The sequence below is a fragment of the Myxocyprinus asiaticus genome, chromosome 15, assembly GCF_019703515.2.
Source record: "Myxocyprinus asiaticus isolate MX2 ecotype Aquarium Trade chromosome 15, UBuf_Myxa_2, whole genome shotgun sequence".
NCBI lineage: Eukaryota > Metazoa > Chordata > Actinopteri > Cypriniformes > Catostomidae > Myxocyprinus > Myxocyprinus asiaticus.
Window position 1 is genome coordinate 42,257,326 of NC_059358.1, and position 27,704 is coordinate 42,285,029.

A 27,704-nucleotide genomic window follows, 5' to 3' on the forward strand; every position below is an offset into this window, starting at 1 on the left:
GAAGAACCTTCAAGACTGCTGTTTACAGTCAATGGTTCACCCTGACATGTTTAGTCAACTATAAGGAGTTTTACTGGGACATTAATAAGTCAATAAGTCATGCGAATTTGGCATTTGAGTGGTGTTCCTCTTCTTTATGGAATATTATTTTTCCTGTCGTCAGTCCTGGAGCTCACAGGTAACATCAGACTCATGAGCAGTCAGTACTGTATATGTGTAACATATATAAACCAACCTGACTACATCGGGTTACACCAACGAAAGTTTTTTTATATATATATATATATATATATATAGCGTATATACTATATATAGATTAGATCAATGAGCTTCAAGGTAATAACTGCACAGTTTCACTTTGAACATTGTAGTGCTGTTTGGTAACTCTTTTTCATTTTGTTTATTTTTAAAAGTCTGCTTTTTCACCTAATTAATTATGCTTTATCTTAAAAAAAAATGTTTTTTTTTAAAAAACATGGTCAGTGTCTGTGATTTGCCTATGAACTTTTGTGGTCAAACTCTTCAGAGCAAGACTGAAAGGGATCAGTTATAAGGATATAAGGGACATATTGATCACAGGGATTTCATACAGATTTTATACTGACACAAATCAAGCAATGTTCTGCAGCCAGTTTGACATTCAGACATGTTTAATTTTAAAAATGAATATATCGCACCACAGGACTATTTAAATGAGTCCTGCAAATAAATAAATAAATAAATAAACAAAAGTGGAGTGAAAATGGTGAAAGACCTAAAAGAAGTGTTGAACAACAAACATCTAAAATATAAAATGTTCCTTTTGACCTCAAATCTTTGTTTAATTAGAAAAAGTCAATGTCCACATTTGACAACTTCCCCTTTTCTCTTTGTGTTATTTCAGGTAGTGTAGAGCTCAACATTGTTGTTGAAGAGGGAACAACAATCCACATTAATACTAGTATCAGCACAAAGTCAGAGTGCAAAGTTTGTATTGGACGGATGTGCCGATCTTCTGCATTCATCAAAAGTAACACACTTTTGTATTTCAACTGTTCCCGACCGGAGAATATATTCACTGTGCAGATCAGCAGAGAGATTGGTGAGTGGATTCAGGCCATGAAAATTGTGATTAAACAGGTTGCCAACAATATTTGTGTATCAAGGTTTGTGTATTTGTGTATTAGGGTTGATAATCATTCTATTTCTAAAGCTATTAAAAACTATTACTTTTTTATTGTAAATATTTAAGTATGATTAAACATGGAAACTTTAGTTGTTGTTTTTTCAAGTACACTGGTGGCCAAAAGTTTGGAATAATGTACAGATTTTGCTCTTATGGAAAGAAATTGGTACTTTTATTCACCAAAGTGGCATTCAACTGATCACAATGTATAGTCAGGACATTAATAACCTGAAAAATTACTATTACAGTTTGATAAACTACTTCAAAGAGTTCTCATCAAAAAATCCTCCACGTGCAGCAATGACAGCTTTGCAGATCTTTGGCATTCTAGCTGTCAGTTTGTCCAGATACTCAGGTGACATTTCACCCCACACTTCCTGTAGCACTTGCCATAGATGTGGCTGTCTTGTCGGGCGCTTCTCACGCACCTTACAGTCTAGCTGATCCCACAAAAGCTCAATGGGGTTAAGATCCATAACACTCTTTTCCAATTATCTGTTGTCCAATGTCTGTGTTTCTTTGCCCACTCGAACCTTTTCTTTTTGTTTCAAAAGTGACTTTTTCTTTGCAATTCTTCCCATAAGACCTGCACCCCTGAGTCTTCTCTTTACTGTTGTACATGAAACTGGTGTTGAGCGGGTAGAATTCAGTGAAGCTGTCAGCTGAGGACATGTGAGGCGTCTATTTCTCAAACTAGAGACTCTGATGTACTTATCCTCTTGTTTAGTTGTACATCTGGCCTTCCACATCTCTTTCTGTCCTTGTTAGAGCCAGCTGTCCTTTGTCTTTGAAGACTGTAGTGTACAACTTTGTATAAAATCTTCAGTTTTTTGCAATTTCAAGCACTGTATAGCCTTCATTCCTCAAAACAATGATTGACTGATGTGTTTCTAGAGAAAGCTGTTTCTTTTTTTGCCATTTTTGACCTAATATTGACCTTAAGACACGCCAGTCTATTGCATACTGTGGCAACTCAGAGACAAACACAAAGACAATGTTAAGCTTCATTTAACAAACCAAATACACTATATTGCCAAAAGTATTCGCTCACCTGCCTTTAGACGCATATGAACTTAAGTGACATCCCATTCTTAATCCATAGGGTTTAATAGGATGTCGGCCCACCCTTTGCAGCTATAACAGCTTCAACTCTTCTGGGAAGGCTTTCCACAAGGTTTAGGAGTGTGTTTATGGGAATTTTTGACCATTCTTCCAGAAGCGCATTTGTGAGGTCAGACACTGATGTTGGACGAGAAGGCCTGGCTCGCAGTCTTCGCTCTAATTCATCCCAAAGGTGCTCTATCGGGTTGAGGTCAGGACTGTGTGCAGGCCAGTCAAGTTCTTCCACACCAAACTTGCTCATCCATGTCTTTATGGACCTTGCTTTGTGCACTGGTGCGCAGTCATGTTGGAACAGGAAGGGGCCATCCCCAAACTGTTCCCACAAAGTTGGGAGCATGGAATTGTCCAAAATCTCTTGGTATGCTGAAGCATTCAGAGTTCCTTTCACTGGAACTAAGGGGCCAAGCCCAGCTCCTGAAAAACAACCCCACACCATAATCCCACCTCCACCAAACTTCACAGTTGGCACAATGCAGTCAGACAAGTACCGTTCTCCTGGCAACTGCCAAACCCAGACTCGTCCATCAGATTGCCAGATGGAGAAGCGTGATTCGTCACTCCAGAGAACGCGTCTCCACTGCTCTAGAGTCCAGTGGCGGCGTGCTTTACACCACTGCATCCGACGCTTTGCATTGCACTTGGTGATATATGGCTTGGATGCAGCTGCTCGGCCATGGAAACCCATTCCATGAAGCTCTCTACGCACTGTTCTTGAGCTAATCTGAAGGCCACATGAACTTTGGAGGTCTGTAGCGATTGACTCTGCAGAAAGTTGGCGACCTCTGCGCACTATGCGCCTCAGCATCCGCTGACCCCGCTCTGTCATTTTACGTGGCCTACCACTTCGTGGCTGAGTTGCTGTCATTCCCAATCGCTTCCACTTTGTTATAATACCACTGACAGTTGACTGTGGAATATTTAGTAGCGAGGAAATTTCACAACTGGACTTGTTGCACAGGTGGCATCCTATCACAGTAAAACGCTGGAATTCACTGAGCTCCTGAGAGCGGCCCATTCTTTCACAAATGTTTGTAGAAGCAGTCTGCATGCCTAGGTGCTTCATTTTATACACCTGTGTCCATGGAAGTGATTGGAACACCTGAATTCAATTATTTGGATGGGTGAGCGAATACTTCTGGCAATATAGTGTAGCTTTAAACTGTGTTTGATATAATGGCAAGTGATTTTCTAGCACCAAATTAGCAATTTAGCATGATTACTCAAGGATAAGGTGTTGGAGTGATGGCTGCTGGAAATGGGGCCTGTCTAGATTTAATCAAAAATGATTTTTACAAATAGTGATGGTGCTGTTTTTTACATCAGTAATGTCCTGACTATACTTAGTGATCAGTTGAATGCCACTTTGGTGAATTAAAGTACCAATTTCCTTCCGAAACAGCAAAATCTGTACATGATTCCAAACTTTTGGCCACCAGTGTATGTTCTTGACTAGACACTTGGACTATTAATTGCATACAATATTGACACTGTTCCCATTCTTCAACTTTTGTATAATATTTCTGTACTTTTTACACACCTGAGCATTTGTTTTGAAGTTGCGCTCAGTAATTTTTCCGTTGCTTTGGCCATTCCAGTCAGTTTGGACTTCTTCTGACATCTAGTGGTGTGGATGCAGCATCATGCAAAAGCAATAGCTCTCAACATGGTGGCCCCCATGAGGCGACCAGCTCCACTTACAATACATTGGCTTTTAATATGCTACTCAGAAGCGTCATGCCCATTCAAACTCAGGGGGCCCATGCCCCCATTTATTTTTGAGGATTTGAATGATTTTTTAAACTTACAAAAATGTATTTTCTTATACCTTCGATAATTAAATTGAATGATTATTGCATGTAAAAAAGAATGTCTGTGGCAGGAATCTTTATTCATATGTCAACTTTTTCTCTGCTTACAGTATACACTGTGCAAGAGATAACATTATTCAGCTGGCATTTAGCTTTATTTATTCAGTTCCCTTAAGCACAGACGATCGCTCCCACTGATCTATAATATATCAGAGATCGCTTCCTGTCTCCTTCATAGTGCGTTGTGTGGCAATCACTGTAGAGAATAGTGAACGAGTGAGCAATTTTACATTTTGGAGTTCTATTCATGTTTAAATGATCTCATGGAGAAACAACTATCTCTTAGGAAATGCAAACCATTTTATTTATTTAAGTTTTGTTTTTTGCTATCACTTTAACTAAACACGGAATACAATATTAACAGTAAACCATTACTGATACACATTTATTGTCAAACAGCTGTAAATGTAATTGTTATATTAAAAAGGTGATCCTGTGTCCCTTGATTTATACCGGAGTTGTGGTGGCTGACCAGGGTGCCACCTCCAAAAAAAAAAAAAAAAAATAGGTGCATGACGCCTCTGATGGTACTAATATGAATGGACTCTTAATCTTACATAAGTGTACATGATTTTAAACATATAGTACTACTGTAAAAGTTCTATTTCTTTAGGGGTAAAATGTTTAATGTGGAAAAAAATGACTTTAAGTGCACCTTTAACCTCATGCGACCCCGCGTCCTCATGTGCGACTTTATATTTTGTCTTCACTATACGCTATGCATAATTTAATTTAAATCAAACCGACTGATCTCAGTTCAGAACATTGTCATAAAAGAGTTAAATTTTCGATGCACCGAGTCATGTAACAAAACAACATGAAGCTGATCTCAGTGAATTTATCGCAAAACGGCACACTGTTAAACACAGTGACCCCAGACGTGGACTATAGGACTATTTTCCCCATAGAAATCCTATATTCACTGTGCATTATCACATCAAGAATCAATGAGTTCATCCAAAAGCCCAAAGGTGTGTTCCAATCCGCAGGGTCCCTACGCAGTGTTTACTGCTCCCTACTCACTGAGCACGGGATAGCTGTTGAAGTCCACTTCACTTGACAGAATTAGTTCATTTGGAATACCCTGCAACGTCATCAAACACAGACGACACTTGAGTCGCGCTGATCACGGGGTTCAAGATGACACAAAATACTCATGTAAATCCATATAAATGTACAACAAATAACCTTACATCCATATATTTACATTTATATAATACATTCACGTGTATACTTGTATATGTGTAATGTATTGTTATACATTTGAATGAATATATTTCTCTTGACTTGTAACCCGTAAATTAAATGACTGTTGCTGATTAATTAAAAAAATAAATGTTATGTGGTTATTTTATAATATGTGTGTCTTCTTAACTGTTATATGACCTATTGTCATGATAATGGATGTAACGGTCGCATCTCGTGCGCTTTGCACTCGAGCACAACCGCATAGAAAGCACACCTGAGGCAAATTAAGCTTAATTAAATGACAGCATCTTAAACGCCTTTCATTCATTTGATTTTAGCATTTATTTTAGACAAACTACATCAGTACTCAGCTGGTTCACAATGACTGGTGGGTAAATTTCCCTCTCCACTTCCTGTGATGCATCGATGTACACTTATTCCCTATGTCGTTTGAAGTGCCCTTCCAGCAGAACATAAACGCTTCAGATTGGAATCTCCCTTAAGATGGCCGAATACCATGTGAATTCCACTTCGGAGGACCCTAATGGTCGATTGGAATGTACCTCAACACTGTGACATGCACAGACATAAATTAGCAGACTTTTCACACATCGCCACCATTGAAAAAATATCATGAATTTACTGTAGTAACACTAACTATATTAACTATACTATTTTAGGCAGAAAAATATTCATAATAAATATTATCATATTACTACTATAGCTCTATTAAATTTATAATATGCTATATTAGGGGAGTAAGGGAATATTCATATTTGTTACAACTATGGTGGTTTATAAAAGTTTATATTTTATAGTTTATATAGTTTTAAATGTGTTTAGAGTACTGTTTTTCATTACAAAAATGCCCAAGTTTGTTTTAATAGAAATCATTTCCTGAGGTTACCAGGGTATTGTTACAAATACCACTGTTTAAACTATAAAAACTATGGTACATTTTCATAAAGGCAAATGCAAAATAGAATAAAGGGCTTTAAAGCCCTAAAGAATTATGGACAAAGCTACTTTTCCTTCTGTGCAAAATCAGTTCTCTTTAAATGCTCTTCAACTGTAGGAAAATATAACTGGTTTTGTTTGCCTTCAAATTTCCAAGAGATGACTGAACTTGAATCAACAAGAGCCAAAGAAGAGAGTCCTTCCCGTTGTTGATACCAAAAAATTTACATCTGCATACCAGCTCATACCCACAGGTGATACCAAATGAGGTGCTGTTACCACCGCTCATAAATTTTAGTCTGGAGTTCTGGACCAGAATACAGAGAACAGGTGCTGTTTAGTCTCCCTGTGAGAGCTATTCTGACTCATTCCTACACATCTTTTTTTTTTTCTCGTGGTCTCCGCAAATCGTAGTAGGTTTGACTAATTCAAAAGAACCGACACAAAAGAACGATTCAATCCTGCATTTAAATATCAAAAGACATTTGCTTGTTTTAAAAGAAAAGAAGTGCTCCTGAATTTAATTTACAGTTATTAAATTTGTACTTAGTACTATGCAATGACAACTGCCTTTTGCATTGAATGACAAAAAGTAATTGATCTTTTCTGAATTTTCTATGAATATTCTGTTTCCTTTTTTTATTTTAGGGAGAACTTTTGGATCCAATTACTACGCAAATTTGAAATTAATAGTTTTTTGATTGTTTACTGTATAAAAATAAAATCCATTATTAAAGTAAAACCTTATGTACTTTATTTAATTTTTTTATTATTTCAAAATTGAATTGGCCTTATACAGGGTTTATTAAACTAACTAGCAGCAGATAAAAAACTATTGCCCAAAAATAACTGTTGACTTGGACTTATGACCAATGACTTGAGACTTGACCTGGACTCCACCTCAAAGACTTGAGATTTGACTTGGACTCCACCTCAAAGACTTGAGACTTGACTTGGACTCCACCTCAAAGACTTGAGACTTGACTTGGACTCCACCTCAAAGACTTGAGATTTGACTTGGACTCCACCTCAAAGACTTGAGATTTGACTTGGACTCCACCTCAAAGACTTGAGACTTGACTTGGACTCCACCTCAAAGATTTGACACTTGACTTGGACTCCACCTCAAAGATTTGAGACTTGACTTGGACTCCACCTCAAAGACTTGAGATTTGACTTGGACTCCACCTCAGAGACTTGAGACTTGACTTGGACTCCACCTCAAAGACTTGAGACTTGACTTGGACTCCACCTCAAAGACTTGAGACTTGACTTGGACTCCACCTCAGAGACTTGACTTGGACTCCACCTCAAAGACTTGAGACTTGACTTGGACTCCACCTCAGAGACTTGACTTGGACTCCACCTCAAAGACTTGAGATTTGACTTGGACTCCACCTCAGAGACTTGAGACTTGACTTGGACTCCACCTCAAAGACTTGAGATTTGACTTGGACTCCACCTCATAGACTTGAGATTTGACTTGGACTCCACCTCAGAGACTTGAGACTTGACTTGGACTCCACCTCAGAGACTTGAGACTTGACTTGGACTCCACCTCAAAGACTTGAGATTTGACTTGGACTCCACCTCAAAGACTTGAGATTTGACTTGGACTCCACCTCAAAGACTTGAGACTTGACTTGGACTCCACCTCAAAGATTTGAGATTTGACTTGGACTCCACCTCAAAGACTTGAGATTTGACTTGGACTCCACCTCAGAGACTTGAGACTTGACTTGGACTCCACCTCAAAGACTTGAGATTTGACTTGGACTCCACCTCAAAGACTTGAGACTTGACTTGGACTCCACCTCAAAGACTTGAGACTAGACTTGGACTCCACCTCAGAGACTTGACTTGGACTCCACCTCATGGACTTGAGATTTGACTTGGACTCCACCTCAGAGACTTGAGACTTGACTTGGACTCCACCTCAAAGACTTGAGATTTGACTTGGACTCCACCTCATAGACTTGAGATTTGACTTGGACTCCACCTCAGAGACTTGAGACTTGACTTGGACTCCACCTCAAAGACTTGAGATTTGACTTGGACTCCACCTCAAAGACTTGAGACTTGACTTGGACTCCACCTCAGAGACTTGAGACTTGACTTGGACTCCACCTCAAAGACTTGAGATTTGACTTGGACTCCACCTCAAAGACATGAGACTTGACTTGGATTCTACCTCAGGGACTTGTGAACATGTCTTGTTGGCAGTGATTGGACTATGCTGGCCATTACTTTGAATCAGAATTAATTATGCCAATTTCTGATTGTTAAAATGCTTCAGCAATGGCTTCAGAACATTGTAATTCTGTTGCCATAGTAGAAAAAAACAAAAAAATATTACATAACAGTTCTGTACATGTTGCACATCACTGAAAACAATGATAGCACTCATTATGTTTAATATTAAGGGGAATGTGGTTTAAAAACTAAAGATGACGCAACGTCACAAAATATGCATAAAGTTACTGTATATGTGTAAAGTCTGAGATGTGATCGGTCAGAGAGTACGTGTCTTTGTCATTAGATTCTGTGTATTTCTCATTCATGAGAAGGAACACTTTCTTCAAATCACAGCGCTGCCTCATGTATGACATGACATTACAGCAAAGAGTTCAAAATCACACCCAAACATGACAGCGGTTCCGGGCCGGCATAAATTCAATAACAGCACACGTGGAACAGAAATGAGAGGGAGCTTTTACACTAAACACCCAGGTGAGATCAAAATCACTCGTCAGAATGGACCGCAGCTCATAACCGGACTGGAGCAAGCATGTTTCTTGCCTGCACACACACATCCATCACGTCTTCTCCGTACGTTTGATCATGGACAAGAAAGCATGACGGCTTGTTCAAAATCAGAAGACATGAAAACCGAACACTCAAAGTAATGTCAACAGTCTTTTTGGTATCCTTTACATCGTGCAAAAGAAACTGGGATTCAGGCCTGCATGTGACGCCGCTAAAATTGCTGACATGGAAGTGATTTTATAACACTAAAGTTTTATAACACTAAAGTTTTGTTATCACATATTATGTTTAAGTATTGTGGCTATACTTCTGAAACCGTGTGTAGTTAATGTTTTGTGTATTGGACCCGTTTCATTGCATGTGCTTTACTGAACACAATATTTTTAGAAAGAGTCAATAAGTTAATCAACATTATGCCACAAATGCTGTCAATAGAGTTTAACTTGTATTAAACCTGAAATACTCCTTGTAAGAATACATATCTATGAATTTATATTAGTCGAGTCATTTTTAGTTGTATAGCAAGTTTCACAACACACATTGTTTCAAAGCAGCTTCACAGAAAATAATGCTGTAACAGAAATTATGTTGTGATGTCTTAAAGTTCTCATTGTGCAGTTTAAATGAATAACACGATTCAAAAGCATGCCTTAAAATGGTTAGTTTTTAGGCCCCCAGTGAGCAAGCCAAAGGCGACTGTGGGCAAGGAATGCAAAACTCCATAAGATGTAGTGTAACAGTTAAGGACGGGCAAGGAGGAGGTGGGAACTGGCTGAACAGTAAATGTAACTTTTAATGATATAAATGAACTTAAAACAACATAAAACATAAGGACACACAGACACACATGCAGCGCGGCCGCATGCGTCTCTCTCTCTATCGAACTGGCGTCTCCGGCCCACCTTTATCTCGCTCTCCCGCTGATCATCTGATTCAGCGCCACCGGACTGACTTACTCCCCTTCCCCCATCTCTGGAGGGGAGACTCTGCCCTTCTTGACACCCTCCCACCCCCCTTCCCTTCCTTCTTTTTACATCTTTTCACACCCATTTCATGAGCCTTTTTATAAGTCTGAGGTGTGACTGGTGTTGAACTAGTGGGGTTTCATGATACTTTAAGCATACTGAAACCCGATGGAGTCGACAACTAATGTAGGCCTTTGTAAAATATTGTCTATAGCGCATAACATTATTCTCTTAATTATAATTGAATGACTGTTTACTGATTACAAAACAAGTTCCTGCTATCTAGCTTTGCACTTGTTGTCCAATGAACTTAATAAATCTGTTGTCTGTCTCTGACTTAACACATCTCTTTCACAGTGCGACCATTGAACATTGAGCCCAAAGATCATCCTGCCTTTTTAAAGTTCAATCGCACCTTCACCTGGAATCTTAAGCCCCCGGCTACAAAGACAATCCAGTTGAATTTCAGTCCGATGGGTTTACGACAGATTGGACCCACAGACAGCTGCACAGACAAACACATTTACACACTCACAGGGGAGAATGTCGTTGTTGGAAGATTTTGTCAGAATGGATCCATCAGACAAGTCGATGTGCGTAATGTTGGCAAGATGTCTTTGGAAGTGTCCGGTGGTCAACTTCTGAACATGAAAATTAGTAGAGTATCAGTGAGGCATATAATAAACTGTGAGTGCACTTTAATGTATCACTGTAAATGCAGTGGACACTAAAGGTCTGAGATTATTCTCTAATCATGCAGGGAAACTATCAGGTTTTTCAAAAAATACTAAGAAATACTTAAATACATTACATTATTATGGTTAAATTAGAAAAATGCAAAAAAGCTTTGGCACTTGTGATCTCAGACTTTTGAACCCAGCACTAATTTATGAAATATTATTTTAAAATATTTGTCATTTGTAAACTGCTCAATGTTCTCTATTTTACAGCACTTGCTAATATCCATGTTGTTCTTCCGGAGACAACTTCAACCCAGGACTTCTTTTCCCCAAATTATCCGGACAGTGTCCCTGATAATACTGAGACAATGTGGTTTTTCAATGTGTCCTCCACATATTACGTGGACGTACGTGTTCTGAACTACATGGTTCCAACATGCCTCCAACCTACAAGCATCCCTACAATGAAGTACACTTGGAAAGGCAGGGACCCTCTGGTTAAACAGCTAAATGCAAGCCAGCCATCAGTGGAGCCTGGCACCTTTAACCTCTCGCTAAAGAACTGCAAAATGCTACGGCCAAATCCTTTTTCGAAAGGCCTTATGGTGCACTTCCAAATCACTGCCATGAAGAGAATCAAGGGTATGTAACGTTGAGATTTTTTTATCTTGTATGCAGAACTAGAAATCCATTTCCAGAATTAACATTGTCTTTTTTACTGTATGTACATATTTAGCAATATAATCATATTTTCATGTAAATTATAGTGTTATTACCACTTGCTGTCCTGTTCTCTAACACTGGTTTAAGTAGTGTGAATTTCACAAAAACATGTCCAGGTCACCTTTCACCCTCAAATCAAAAGAAAAAAATAAGATATTATATTTTGCTTAAAAATGGGAGCCTATTTTAGGATTCTTTTTTGTATTATGACATTATTTTCATAACAGTTAAGCATATTAACTTCCTAAATTCTCATCACTCTTATTCATCCGGACGGTTACTTTTGAGTTTTTTTGTAATTCCTATTATTCTCAATACCGATTCTCATTTAGATTCGAATCATAATAACATAGTCTAAAATACTATAATACAATGATTTTTATTTAAATCAACATAAATACTGGCTTTACAATAAATTCTACCATGATGACATTTTTCTTCGTTACAGTAATGAGAACTGGTGAAGAAAATGTAGTTAAATTTCATGAAAATAATGTCACAATGCACAAATAAAAAAATAAAGTTAAAATAAAGTTAAATAAGTTAAGTAAAATATATATATATTTTTTATTTCTTTTTAATTTAGGGTTAAATATGACAGGAAAATGTTTTTGAAATGTTCTGAGATTCACTCAGTAACCCTTTTATTTATTTTATTTTCTCCCCTTTTTCTCCCCAATTTGGAATGCCCAATTCCCAATGCGCTCTGAGTCCTCGTGGTGGCGTAGTGACTCACCTCAATCCGGGTGGCTGAGGACGAATCTCAGTTGCCTTCATGTCTTAGACTGTCAGTCCACGCATCTTATCACGTGGCTTGTTGAGCGCGTTACCACGGAGACATAGCGCACGTGGAGGCTCACGCTATTCTCCGCGGCATCCACGCACAACTCACCACGCGCCCCACCGAGAGCGAGAACCACATTATAGCAACCACGAGGAGGTTAACCCAACGTGACTCTACCCACCCTTGCAACCGGGCCAATTGGTTGCTTAGGAAGCCTGACTGGAGTCACTCAGCACGCCCTGCATTTGAACTTGCAACTCCAGGTGTGATAGTCAGCATCTTTACTTGCTGAGCTACCCAGGCCCCCAGTAATCCTTTTAAAGAATAATAATATTTTGTATTTGCTGCTGAATTATGCAAATACATATTAGATATTAAATATACTAGGTATATTTTTAACAACCATTGTGACAAATGTATTCAACAAAATACTCTATATTAACAAAAAAAACTTTTAACTACCACCATCAAGAGTATTGCAAGTTCACAAAGTTGCTTAAACTGTAAGAAATTAAATAGTTTTCATTCTTGCTGTACAACTGTATTGTTTACATTAATTTTCTCATAAAAAATATCATTTAATGATAAAAAAAAAATCTATAACTTGTGTTTACATGCTAAATTATGAACAGCTATAGCATAAAAATGAAGATGATGGATTTACTTTGATTACTAAGGCTAAAGATTACGCTATCAGTTGTGTCATTTTGGAAAAATGTAGTTCCAGCCCATGACTCATGGGATACAGGAAGAGCGCTTGCTTTATTTTCAGTGGAATCTAAAGTGCAGACAAGGGTGGAGTAATATGAACCAGACAGCAACAGTCATTGACTCATTTCAGACAATGAATCAATATTGATTTTATATGTTGATTCTGATATTCATTCAACATTGAGCAGACATCCATTAAATAAAATCTTGTTCAGTTATATTCTTTATGTAGTAATATCAATTTCTGCAGTAATTAATTTTTATTAACTGAATTTAATTCATTTCAACATGGTCTTGCTGCATAATTCAGCTTTCTTAATACATGTTACTATATAATAATCTATTCCCATAGATAAGTGGTAATGAGGAACTAAGTGCAGATTTATTTCTATGTAAAATATGCACAAAAAATAAACGAAGAACTAACCATATATACAGTCTACAATGGACAAAACCTGGAAACGACAAACAAGACGGCTATACATGTACACAGGGAGAGAATAACAAACAAGAAATCTGATACAATCAAGGGAGGAATCAAGGAACATGAAAACCAGAACATCAAAATAAAAGCCAACAAAATAAGATCCAAAAACCTGCAACAGATTTACAGTTATGTGCATTAGTTTTTACCTGTGTCTTTGTTCTCCTTGCCTACTTAGCTCATATTACCCCACTTTCTCATATAAGCAGAATTTTGATTATTGATAACAACATTTTTTTCTTATTTTTGGCATTGTTGCAGGTCAGTGTGAAGGGGATCTGCCGGCGAAGGAAACTCTACAGATATGTGTTAAGAAAAATGATCCCAAGTCAGCCTGTGTGTTGAAATCGGGATCGCTCATAATGGACACAATCATTGTAGCTTCAGGGGACCATTTTGAACTTAATTTCTTTGACTGCAACAAGGATGAACTAGAGTTGACTGTCAACCAAACCATAGGTACTCATCTTTATGGCATAAGGCAGTACACACTCTAAAATGAACACATAATTAAGATAATGACCTAAATTACTTATTTTAGTTTTATTATGTAAATATTTGTTTCACTGTTTACTCTGGTGTCGTCCAGTCACTATTAAAACAACAGACTCACCAGCTTATTTCAGACAGAATTCGGACTTCAAGACTCTTACTTACCATGCTTTAAGCATATTAAAACCTTATTCCTGAAATGAAAGTAAATAATAGCTGCGAGTAGCAATTAGGCATCGAAATTGCAAAATTGGGATGGTTCATAAGTTGCTCCATGCTGATTTCAAACCATGACTTCATCTCCAGCACAGATCTTTAGCACTACCACAACATTGACAGTTGCAAAGAGATATACCAAGATGAGAGTCATCACAAAAAAGCACAGCTTGGAAAATGCTGTTTTGCTGCTACATGATAATGGTTTGCATACAAAAAAATCCATTCAATAGCTTTTGTCTGGCATGGTCTAATGATTATTTTAACCAAATATGATGTGCACTGGACAAAATTTGTAGGACGTTTAGTAAAAACAAAACTGTTTACGAGGTGATGCTGTTCCTAAACTGGTCGGGTTCCCTCAGGAGATGTTGCTGATGATGCTTACCAAGTTTAGTTTTATAATGACAAATAGTTGAATAGATACAACAGTTTACAACAAATAAAAAATGGCAGAGAGGCAATATAGCCAACCTTGGAAAAATTGGATCTGTTTGACTCAGCATAACCCAAGGAATTAAGCAAATTAGCTTTTATGTTTTTGACACAAAGGTGGTCACCAAGCTTCTCAGGTACGCTCAGACTACAGTGGTAAAGACCCCTACAAAGTTTAGTTTCAAATTGCCAAAGCATTGTTTTTTTGTGTGTGTGTGTTATTAAGACTTTTTATTGATTCTTGTATTTAAAAAAACAAAAACAGAATAAACAAAATATATATAATATAAATATAAAATAAATATAAATGTAGCAACACCCCTATCCATCCATTCATTCCAGCAAAAGTGGAACTTATTATTTCACAATTTGGGGTTCAGCCATATGCTTGAGGAAACATTTAGGTATATATCAAAATTGAACATACGGGAAACCTTTGTCCATACTGAATGTAAGTGTAAAATAATAGGATGCATTTGTACTTTTCTAGGCAGTTTGATAGAAAGACTTTGCAATGGTGAGATTGGGGCAAGGACCACTTGTTCAATGTTGTACCAGGGAGGGGCTCTCTCCGGTGGAAGAGACCAATGGGCCAAGTGTCTAAGATTAAAAGCATAGTAATAAAACAAAATTTTGGGGAGGCCTAAATCTCCTTTGTCAATTGGTCTATGTAAATTACTGAAATGCAACTGAGGTCATTTACCATACCAAATAAAAGACTTAGATATCCTTTCAAATTGTTTAAAATAAGAAAGAGGTAAGGTCACGTGACTCCATGCGAGGTTCGGACGTGTGAACGGTGAGCTCTGCGCACTTTGCTAGTTTTAATACTTTTTTATGTCATAAACCGGTAAGATTCGATACACCCTGTTCATTAACTGTTCTAGGAAGACAATATGTCAAAGAATTCAAAATCCTCAGGTTCTGGAGACATTAAAAGACACATACGTGCTCAAGCTGATACCCCTGAGCAGCAGGCCGTGAGCCAGGGAGCCGATTTGGCTGGAGAAGTGAGGGAAATTCGGCAAGAATTGTTGAGCATGTCAGCAATGCTGATGAAGGTCGTTGCTGACTTGGAGGATCTTGCTGTAATACATCGATCGATCACTGCCATGGAGACAAAATTCACTGAGGTGGTCACAAGAGTGGGGAATGTCGAGAATGTCGATTATCTGGAGTCATCGAAGAGGGAAGTAGCTGCTAATCCGCTAGCGACCAAGGTGGATTTGGAGCCTGTCTGGGAGAAATTGGAGGACTTGGAGAACCGCAACTGGCGGAATAACGTCCGAATCGTCGGGAATTCCTGAAGCTGAAGAGGGTCAGGATATGGTGAAATTCCTGGACGGGCTTTTTCGGAATCTGCTTGACATAACAGGCCATAAGATGGAAATCAAGCGAGCTCACAGGGCTCATCATATCTGGCCTAAATTCTGAGATCATCCGATAAAGATCTTGTATTGCGCAAGGCGAGGAGTAAAGGAAGGCTTTTTTGGAAGAACCACAGCATTTTCTTGTTCCCAGACTTTGTGAAGTTGACAAGAGAGAATCGTGATCGATTCATGGAATGCGAGAAACTCTTACATCAACAGAAGGTCGCTTTTGCACTGATGTTCCCGGCCAAATTGAGAATAGATGCTAAGGATGGCCGCAAAACATTTACATGCCCACAGCAAGCAATGTCCTTCAGAAAGTCAGTGGAGTGAGTAAGTTATTTTGCGGTAATCACATTGTAGCCGAATGGACTGACTCACTGAACATTCACTTGACTGTTCGAGGAACTGAGTGCCTTTTCGTTTCTTTTTGTGCTGGTTCCACCTAGTGGCTGGAGTTTGTTTTGTTTTGTGGAGTAACACTCCTTCGGGACTGCTGAGTGAATGAATCTGCACATTCTTTGTGCTTATGCCTCCTATTGGCTGGAGTATTTCTTGCAAGTCTTTGGAGTGATTAGGTCATTTGTTGCACTCATGAAGCAGCCGAATGGGCCGGCTCACTGAACATTCGTTTGACTGTCCGTGGAAACTGAGCACCCTTTTTTTTTTTGTGCTGGTTCTGCCTAGCGGCTGAAGTTTGTTTTGTGGAATAACACACATTCAGAACAGTTATGTGGATGAATCTACACATTCTTTGTGTTTATTCTGCTTATTGGCTGGAGTTTGTTTTATAGATTATCTGTTGTTGTGTAACTCTGTCTCACAAAATTTGTATAGAAATACTGGACTTGAGCAATCCGATGGCAAAGTTGTCGTGGGGGCTCTCGTAGGCGTACATGGATTGTTTGAATTTAGAGGGATAGACGACAGTTAGTGCTCTCGTGCGCGGGGTTAATGCGCACGTTTTTCTTTTTAATGTTTGTTTGGTTCTGGGGGAAGTTCGGGGTTTGATTGTTGCACTAATGATGGAATGTGGTCTTTATAATTTTGTTTTTGACACACAATCAATTTTTTCTAATATGTCAAAATGTCAAATGTTAATATGAGCGGATTCTCTCTCCATGTGGAATGTGAATGTGTTGGGGCACCCCATAAAAAGAAGGAAGGTTATTTCTCTTCTTAAGCATAAGAAATATTTTCTTCAGGAAATGCATTTTTCCCCACAGGAAGCTGAAAAATTTGGGAAGATATGGGGTGGACATGTTTTCTTTAGTGCTGGCTCAAGTAAGAGCAGGGGAGTCATTACACTGATAAGTAAGCATCTACCATTCAAATGTCTCAAACAGATTAAGATAAATCAGGAAGAGTCATTATTGTTTTAGCAGAAATTCAGGGGCAAAGTCTTATTATGACTAATATTTACGCACCTAATGTTGATGAGCAAGGCTTTTATATAGATCTTGAAGGTTGCAAGCTGCTGGCACCCCTCATGATATAATATTTGGGGGAGACTTTAATCTTTTGATGGACTCAGTCCTTGATCATAGTGAAGCAAAAGTGTGCAAGCCCCCTAGAGCAACACTGACACTTCACAGGATGTGTAAAAATCTTGGTCTTACAGATATTTGGAGACTTTTGAACCCATCTGGTAGGGACTATACATTTTTTTCATCAATCCATAAGATTTACTCTAGAATATATATATATATATATATATATATATATATATATATATATATATATATATATATAAATATATATTTATTTATATTTATATAAGTCCCTCATTTCATCTGTTGTTGATTGCTCAATTGGAAACATTTTAGTCTCAGATCATGCCCTGGTGAGTTTAGAGGTGCTGCCACATATGGAGAAAAGGAAATCATATATTTGGTGCTTTAATGTATCCCTTTTGCAAAATCCTGAATTCCAACAAATGTTAAAGGCTGAAATCAATGTTTATATGGAGACCAACTGGTCCTCAGTATCCTCTGTGGGCGTAGCTTGGGAGGCACTTAAGGCGGTTCTTAGGGGCCGGATCATACAGTATGCATCATTCACCAAAAAATCCAAAGCACGAGAACTTGTGGAGTTGGAAGGGAATATTAAAAGTGCAGAGGCAGAGCTGAAGTGGCAAATGTCGTCTGATGGCCTCAGAGAATTGACCCAATTGAAATACAGATATAATACTATTTTGTCACGGAAGGTGGAGTTTTGCTTATTCAGGGCAAGGCAGTCATACTTTGAGTTGGGGGACAAGGCAGGAAAACCTCTGGCTAGATATATAAAACAGACAGAGTCTTTTTCTACCATTCCCTAAGTGAAATCTGCTGGTGGTGAAATATTTACCTCAGCCATTGATATTAATAATGCTTTTAAAGAATTCTATCTTGATCTCTATAGTTCCATGTCTTCGTCTGCTGATGAGGATATTATAAACTTTGTGGAACCATTAGAACTTCCTAAATGGACGGCTGAGCAAAATAATTATCTTGATTCTGAGATAACCTTGGAGGAGCTTGGCGAGGTAATTAAGACCTTGCCTACAGACAAGTCTCCAGGGCCAGGTGGCTTTGCCGCTGAGTTTTTTAGATCTTTTGCTACAGAACTAGCTCCACTTTTGCTAGAAGTTTATACAGAATCATTAAAAAATGGAAAGCTTCCGCTAACCATGATGCAAGCCCGGATCAGTCTGATTCTTAAAAAAGACAAAGATCCAAGCGAGTGTGTTACTGTCCAATTTCCCTGATCCAGCTAAACATTAAAATATTGTCAAAACTTTTGGCTAACCGATTAAGTAAAGTTATGGCATCTCTTATACATATAGATCAGGTGGGGTTTATTTGGGGCCGTAACTCTTCTGATAACATTAGGCGTTTCATCAATATAATGTGGTCAGTGGTGAATGATCAGACTCCGGTCGCTGCCATCTCACTTGACGCCAAAAAGGCATTTGATATGGTAGAATGGGATTATCTTTTTAAGATTTGGGAAATGTATGGGTTCAGGAATACTTTTATTGGTTGGATTAAGGTACTTTATAGACACCCGGTAGCGGCAGTACAAACAAATGAATTAATTTTAGATTATTTTACTCTGGATAGGGGCACCCGGCAGGGTTCACCCCTTTCCCCATTATTGTTCTGTCTTGCCCTGGAACCATTAGCAGCCGCCATAAGAAAGGAGGATGATTTTCCGGGGGGTAGCCAAGATAAGAACGGAGGATGATTTTCCAGGGGTAGTGGTGGGAGGTGTGGTGCATAAGCTTTTGCTTTACACAGATGATATTTTATTATTCGTCTCCGAACCTACTAGATCTATGCCTTGCCTCCTCAGAATTATTAATTCCTTTTCTCAGTTCTCAGGATACAGAGATAATTGGTCTAAATCTGAAGCTTTTGCTCTGACAGTGTACTGCCTGGTAATGGCTTTTCAGCCGGGCACCTTTCAGTGGCCCAAAAAGGGCATTAAATATTTCGGTATTTTATTCCCAGCAAATTTGTGTGATTTAGTTAATTTTGACCCTTTAATAAAAAGTTTTTCGAGCGATGTGGGTAGGTGGGCTTCATTACATTTATCTATGATTGGGAAGGTTAATGTTATTAAAATGAATTGTATTCCAAAATTCAACTACCTGCTACAGTCTCTCCCTATAGATGTCCCCCTCTCTTATTTCAAGCAATTTGATAGCATAGCGAAGTCCTTCATTTGGAATGGTAAATATCCCAGATTACATTTCAGTAAGCTGCATAGGCCGATTGACATAGATGGGCTAGGCCTACCCAAGATTTTGTTTTTATTATTATGCATTCAGTCTCAGACATCTGGCTCATTGGTCACTTCCACCTGAGAGAGCCCATCCCTGGTTTGTATTGAACAGGAAGTTCTTGCCCCTGTTTCACCATTGCAAAGCCTTTCTATCAAACTAACCGGAGAAGATAAGTTACACCCCGTTATCTCACATTTGCACTCGGTATGGACAAAAGTGTCCAGAGTTTTTAATTCAGACATTTATTTAAATGTTGCCTTGAGCATATGGCTGAACCCAAAATGATGTATTAATAAGTCCCCTTTCTGCTGGTCAGAGTGGTTTGTGAGGGGGGTTACTACACTTGGTGACCAATATGAGAGTGGAATTTTGAGATCCTTTGAAAATTTGGTACAACATTTTGGGATTCCCAGATCTCACTTTTTTAGGTATTTACAGCTGGAGCTTTAACTTCTATCAAGAGATTATGGGAGAAAGATATAAACTTGGTTTTGGAGGAGGGAGTGTGGGCTAGGATTCTAAAAAAACATCAAGTCTGCATCTAGAGATGCAAGGGTGCGCCTTATGCAATTCAAGATTTTACATCGATTCTGTTGGACCCCCTCTAAATTGTATAGGCTTGGTCTTAAAGACACACCCACCTGCTGGCAATGCCAACTGAAATAAATAATATTAATAGTGGGGGTTAAATATTGATTCTGTGTAAATATGTTTTGCTTTTCTTGGTTTAATGTATGAATCAATAAAATATTAATCACAAAAAAATGAGAAAGAGGAACTTCTAGAGGGAGAGACAGTAGTAGATAATTGAATTTGGGGATGCAATTTATTTTCATAACATTGGCCTTCCCTGCCATAGACAAATGTAGTGAAGCCCACCTATCCACATCACACGAGAACCTTTTCATTAATGGGTAAAAATGAACTCTAACTAAATCTCTCAAATTTGCTGTAAATAAAATGCCTAAATACCTAATGCCTTGTTTAGGCCACTGAAAGGTGCCAGGTTGGAAAGCCGTGGCAGGGCAATATGCTGTCAGAGCTTCCAATTTAGACCAATTCATCCTGTATCCTGAAAATTTGGAGAAAGAATGAATAATTTTATGGAGGCTAGGCATAGATCTACTAGGGTTGGAGACAAATAATATTGTATAATCTGCATAAAGTAGAAGTTTATGCACCACACCTCTTGCTACAAAGCCAGGAAAAGCATACACTTTTCTTATTGTAGCTGCTAATGGTTGCATGGCAAGACAGAACAATAAAGGGGAGAGAGGATAGCCTTGCTGGGTTCCCCTACCAAGAGAAAAAAAAATCTGAAATTGCTCTGCCACTAATGGTTGTTTAAAGTAACTTAATCCACCCAATAAAAGTGTTCCCAAACCCATACATTTCCAAAATCTTAAAAAGAAGTCCCATTCCACCCTATCAAACGCCTTCTCGGCATCAAGTGAGATGGCAGTGATTGGAGTCTGATCATTCGCTACTGACCACATAATATTTAAAAAATGTCTAATATTATATACTAATATTATAACTACAACCACGAAAAAACCCCACTTGATCTATATGTATAATAGATGTAATTACTCTGCTTAATCGATTAGCCAGAATTTTAGACAATATTTTTACATCTAACTGGATCAGGGAAAATGGACGATAACTTTTACATTAATTTGGGTCTTTATCTTTTTTGAGAATGAGACTGATCAGGGCTTGTGTCATGGTTGGCGGTAGTTCACCTTTCTTTAATGACTCTGTGTGAACTTCTAACATAAGTGGAGCCAGTTCTGTGACATAAGATAAAAAAAAATCTCTGTGGCAAATCCATCTGGCCCCGGTACCTTACCTGTTGGCAAGGCTTTAATTACCTCAAAAAGCTCCTCCAAAGTGATATCTGATTTAGAGAGTTCTAATGGCTCTAAGAAGTTGCTAATATCCTTATCGGTAGACATAGACGTGGAGTTATAAAGATCGAAATAGAATTCTTTAAAGGCTTTATTAATATCTGTGGCATAAGTAAATATATTGCCTCCAGAAGATTTCACTGAATGAATGGTGGAAAAAAAACTCTCTCTGTTTTATATAGCTGACAAGAAGTTTCCCTGCTTTGTACCCCTGACTCAAAGTATGTCTATCTTGCCCTGAATAACCAAAACTCTACCTTCTGTGACAAAATAGTATTGTACCTATACTTTAGTTGAGTCAACTCCCTAAGACCACTGGATGACATTCGGTGCTTCAGCTCTGTTTCAGCACTTTTTAACGTTTTAATGAATGAGGCACATTGTATGATCTGCCCCCTAAGAACTGCCTTAAGTTTCTCCCATGCCACGCCCACAGAGGACACTGAGGACCAATTGGTTTCTGCATAAACACTGACTTCTGTCTTTAATACATCCCTTCTACAGGACCCAGCATTTCAACAAATGTTAAAGATTTTCTTTTTTCTATATGTGGCAACATTTTTAAACACACTAAAGCATGATCTGAAACTAAAATATTCCCAATTGAGCAGTCAGTGGCAGATGGAATAAGTGACTTAGGTATAAAAAAAATCTATTCTAGAGTAAATCTTATGAACTGATGGAAAAATGGTGTAGTCTCTCCCAGATGGATTCAGAAGTCTACAAATGTCTGTAAGACCAAGATTTTTACACATCCTCTGTAGTGTCAACGTTGCTCTAAAGGGTCTACACACTTTTGCATCACTATGATCAAAGACTGGATCCATTATAAGATTGAAGTCTCCACCCAAAACCATATCATGAAGGATCCCAGCTGCTTGTAACTTTCCCTCAAGATCTATAAAAAGTTCTTATCATCAGCGTTGGGTGCATAAATATTAGCCAAAATAAGATTTTGTCCTTGTATTTCAGCCAATACAATAATGACTGTTCCTAAAATATCTTTGATCTGTTTGAGAGATTTAAATTGTAAATGCTTACTTATCAATGTGATGACACACACACACACACACACACACACACACACATACACACAACCACAAACAAGTCAACAAAGGAAGAAAAAAGGGGAAAAAAAACAAAAGATAAAAGAGAGTCAGGCAGGAGCCAGTGTGCAGACAACAGAACAACAAACCCTCTCAAGCTGCATCAGTTAAATGTACGATGTGTAGTCTGTATTGTTGATCGAGTGCAGGCAAAATTACCCACTCACACCATTGATTTAATGAAGGCCATAGCTTGTCGTGGGCATGTAAAAAGTCTTGCATCCATCCTTGGCATCATTTCTTAGCTTAGCAGGATAAAGCAGTGCGAAGCTTCTGTTGGTGCAGTAATTTTTTACACTCTTTGAATCTGTCCTGCTTCGCTTGAGTAGCTCTAGCAAAGTCCAGAATAAACATGATGTTGTGGTCCTCCCAGAAAAACTTGACTTCATTCGTCACTGCTCATAGCATAAAGTCTTTGTCAGGATAGATCGGGGTCTGTTACCTGCTTTGGGAAGCTGACCGAGAACTCGGAATAAGCCCCTCCAAAAACTGCACCATATCTTGACCTTCCTTTCCTTTGGGGGATTCCAACAAAATGGAAATTATTACATCTGCTCCAATTTTCCATATCCTCTAGTTTTTCCCATACCCATTCCACATCAGCCTTGGAAGCAGGCAGGTTAGCCTGTAGCTCTCTTTTGGCTGACTCCAGAAACTCGTCCCGTTTTTCAACATCATCCATTCTTCTGATCAGGGTGGAAAGTTTCGCCTCCATAGATGTGATCGCTCGACGTATTCCTGCGAGGCCCTCCACATCGTTAGTGCTGCATAAATGTTCGAGATATCCCTACCTACGTCACAAAGCTTGCTGTCACTATCAACTGGACCTCTGCAATCTTGATCCTGTGAGGCTTTCGATGTGTGAGAACATAAGTGCTTTTTAATGTCCCCACAGGCCAACGATTTAAAAAATGTTGACATCCTGCCCTCCCAGCCCAGTTTAACAAACAAAACTATTACAGTTCTCACCTGTTAATATGGCTTAAAAGGATAATTGTTGCAAAGTTTAAGCAGAGCTCGCCTCTAAGCGATCAACCCTCACATAGCATCACGTGACTCCCCTGGCCAAAGCATTGTTGAGATTTTTACAGTTTTTCACAGACACAATTGAATTCATTAGTTTGTTTCTTAGTAATGCATGTGAAAATCAGATATATGTTTGGTCAGTGTTATGAGACTTGCCAATTTTTGTGAAGACTGGACAAAATTTGTAAGAGGAGTAATAAAAAAAAGTATGGTGACCAATCTAGTGGGATGGGATTCAAATTAATAGGTTAATTCAACTCTGAATGAAGGTTTTTCTTGAAGGTTTTTATTCATCAGATTACTTTATGTTTTTGTACCAACAGAATGTAAAGAGTGGAGAACCTGTGCATCCACTGCATTCCCTCTAAATTTCAATGACTTCTACAAGTGTATCCCTGGAGTCCTAAAGACAGTTACATGGCACCTCCAAGGTCCAGAGAACAGTACAGTGGAGCTACAGTCCCCTACAGGTGGTCTTCACCACTCTCTGCCTGAACAGACATGCAAAAGCAACACTCTCCTAAGTGTATCCCATGTTAGCCATGACATCACTGTTGGGCAGTTTTGTCCACAGGGACCCATTCAGAAAATACAGATCCGTGAATCCAGGATTGCAGTAACTGCCTCCCTAACAAATGTCAATGACCGGAGTCATACAACTAACCCCATCTTAATCTATTCATTTACACAAGAAATATCAGGTAAATATTGTCATTATACAGTCATGACCAATACTAGTCAACTCTATTGCTGACAGAAGTTGCTTTTTATCCTTGAGGAAATAAGGGTATATTGCAAGAGATTGATTATTTAAAACAAATGTGGTGTAATGTGTAGAAACTCTCTGTGCCTTAGAACTGGCATACATACTCTTGAATAAAAATGTTCAATAGAGTAAATGTTCCTCTTGATATCAAAAGTCATAAGTTATTGCATATTTGTTGTTCTGCCTTAAACATACAGAGCACTATATATTCACTCTTGTGCCAACAAAAAGGAATGATCCAACTTTGTTGGTGACCCCAGCCTGGCCATCTGCAATGAAACCGTCTTGTACCATTTCTTGGATTGTTAATCTGGATCCACAGCTGAAGAGCAATCTGGACTTCATAAATGTCAGCCAGCTCAATTGTAAGGGGGCTCAAACAAGCATCACAGTCCAGAGCATTCATTCCCAAAAGATATTGTACAGCATTAAAAATGATGTGATAATTAAGGGTTTGCTGGTCCCAGAAAGTTTCTACCTCAACATGACTAACTGCAAGTCACCGACAGGAGCCTTCAGGGCAATGATGCAGATCACACTGCAGAACAATACAAGTAAGAGAGCCCTAACTGGCCATGAATCTTTTTCAGGCTTTCCTCTGTCATTAACAATAGATTCACTTGGAACTGTCCTTATATTTCAATAGAAGCAAGACCAAGCTTTGCTAATCACCAACATATGCACTGTCAGAAATGTTTTTTCAAAAACTGTACCTTTAGGAGTACAACAGCTTTTACTAGGGCATTACCCTCAAAGGTACACCCACTGTACCCTTTACATGTCAATCAGAACATAAGTGTACCTTATCTGTCCCAAAAGGATACATATTAGTACCTGAAATTGAAAAGTAGGTACAGTGGGTGTACCTTTGTGGGTGTTGCCCAGTTTCAAAAGACAGACCATACTAGCAGCATGGTCAGACTGTGGCTCACCAGCTAGACCAGCACCAAACCAATACTTACCAGATTAAACAAGCCTAAACTAAAATAGAAATTCATGCTGGTCTACATTGGTGTTTTGAACTGGGTTAAAAGTTAACAATGTTCATTGTCATGCTTTTAGGCAATCTTTTGACCATCATCCTGAGTATTGTGGGGATTCTGTTGGTAGTGATTACAACAACTGCAATCTGTTTTGTTCTCAGGTAAGTGTTTAGAGTAAAATTTTCTTGATAGGTTTTGTGAGAATCACCCATTGAGAGTTATTGAGAAACCAATGGAGCCTAACATCTCATTTTAAACTTAGTATTGTACATCTTTCAATGTTGTGCAGGAAGAAGAAGAGGATTAAGGTTCCCCCAGTGTCCATCTACAGTTCGAACCAGCATCCCATACTTCCAGGCCTCCATGGTGTCCCCAAAACACCGGAGGAGGAGGATCCTCACAACTATGTGTACATAGATGACACTCTTGTATATTCCCATCTACTCAAAGATGTGAACAAACAGTGTAAAGAACCCATTAGGGATGAGATTGGCCATCCTCAGAGTGGCCCACCCTTGCCGAAGAGACCCATAAGAAAAGGTGGAGGCCCCATAACTAAAGACCACACCTTGGTTGACAGTGAGCTCTATGGTAATTTACAAGGACAGTCAACTAAATCTGGCTCACTGCAGACTCCAATTGAAAACACTGAGGAAGGGAACTATGAAATCAGACTGCAAGTATGACGAAAGAGAGTACTTGATTGAATTAATAATGCTCTTAAGTGCTGCAGACTGAGATTTTCAACATTTTCATTAGTAACATTAAGAATTTTCAAGTGCCCAACCAAGATTTTTATGTAAATATTGATTTTGTATGTGAATAGACTGCTTATTTACAATATATTTGTACCATAAGTAGTTTGGAAATTCCCTAGAAAAAGAAAAAGGAAGAAAAACATTTGAAAACTCTAAACAGACATTTTATTATATGGCAAAGCATTCTTCTCTGCCACCTTTAACTGGCCAATCTCACCTCTGTACATTGAACGCGTCATGGGCGGCAAGTAGGAGTCTGAATCAGGAGTTCGGATGCTGTCTGTCCAGATACAGGAGGTTCAACAGGTAAACAAATAGGTGACTCTGTCCATTTCTGCTGGACGAAGGAGGACCGAAGCTGGATGCTGAACCACAAATTCATTGAATCGACATTGTTTAATGACTTTAGGGACAATAATATAATCTTTTTTTTATTTTTATTTATTTTTTTTTTTTTTATGTTTATCTCAAAAACTGAAATTTCATCTAGTCTGAAGGAAATATAAAACTACATACAAGGTACAGAGCAAAAATGGTTAATGTTCTTTAGTTCGTTCTTCACTCTGAGCCAAAAACAAATTTGAAACAGCTGAGCAATGGTATTCTGTTTGTGAACATTCAGATACCGGCCATGCCGAAGAGGAGCTTTTAACTATGAGGACATTCAAGACTACATGTTAAACCTTAACTAATATGACATTAAAATATGTTATCAATGACTTCATGCCTCATTCTATGAGTAGAATTCACATGAGATCAGTAAAAGAAGCTGTTTTAACTACTCAATGATGATTTAAAGTAATATATCAGCAGTAGACAATGTGTAATTTGCCATGTTTACATTCTGCATTTATGGTGCTAATGTGCTAACATGTTATACGCTGCCCTAATATTCACTGATTACATTCTTTTTTTGTAATTTATGATGACACTGATACTATAGAAAGCTGTGTTTATAAAAGAGTGTAAATGGGCAAAATACAGACAAAAGATTGATGGTAAGAGGCATCTCTTACTTTGGGCAGATGTGTGAATGGCCTTCGGTAGCAGATGTCACCTAAGTGAAGCAGCATACCAAACAACAAAGAGAATGGGCACTTAAGAGTATATGAGTAGATTTGATTGTTTTTGTAGACTAAACAAAAAAATCAAATAACATGTTCTTCACAGTGTAGAGAAAGAAGAGGCAATGAGTTGTCAAAGAAATAAGGCACAATTTTAATGTCAACATATCTAGATGTGTGTGACTGAGAATTCACATTGGAAATAAGAAGTATCTGTTTTGCCGCCTGCCGCCTCACTCTCATATGAAAATTAATGCGGTGACCACGTCCCGTGTAAAACCGCCTTAAAAGTTTGTTTTGACTTGTTTGGTGTGTCCAAAAATGAGATCCACACAATCCATTTGACACTGAATAATGTCTGTTTTAATACCCTTTCTGTTCTTTACAGACAGTTGCTGA

The 27,704-nt window shown here is 38.4% G+C and overlaps 1 protein-coding gene across 1 annotated transcript; it reads left to right on the forward strand.

Moving 5' to 3' along the window:
* Window positions 1–27,704, forward strand: cdcp1a (CUB domain containing protein 1a). The gene is made up of 9 exons (XM_051718235.1): window positions 1–178; window positions 884–1,081; window positions 10,389–10,718; window positions 10,982–11,353; window positions 13,675–13,872; window positions 24,058–24,435; window positions 24,698–25,054; window positions 25,563–25,644; window positions 25,773–27,704. The coding sequence occupies exons 1-9, from the start codon at window positions 100–102 to the stop codon at window positions 26,167–26,169; spliced, it is 2,391 nt and encodes a 796-aa protein (XP_051574195.1). The 5' UTR covers window positions 1–99; the 3' UTR covers window positions 26,170–27,704.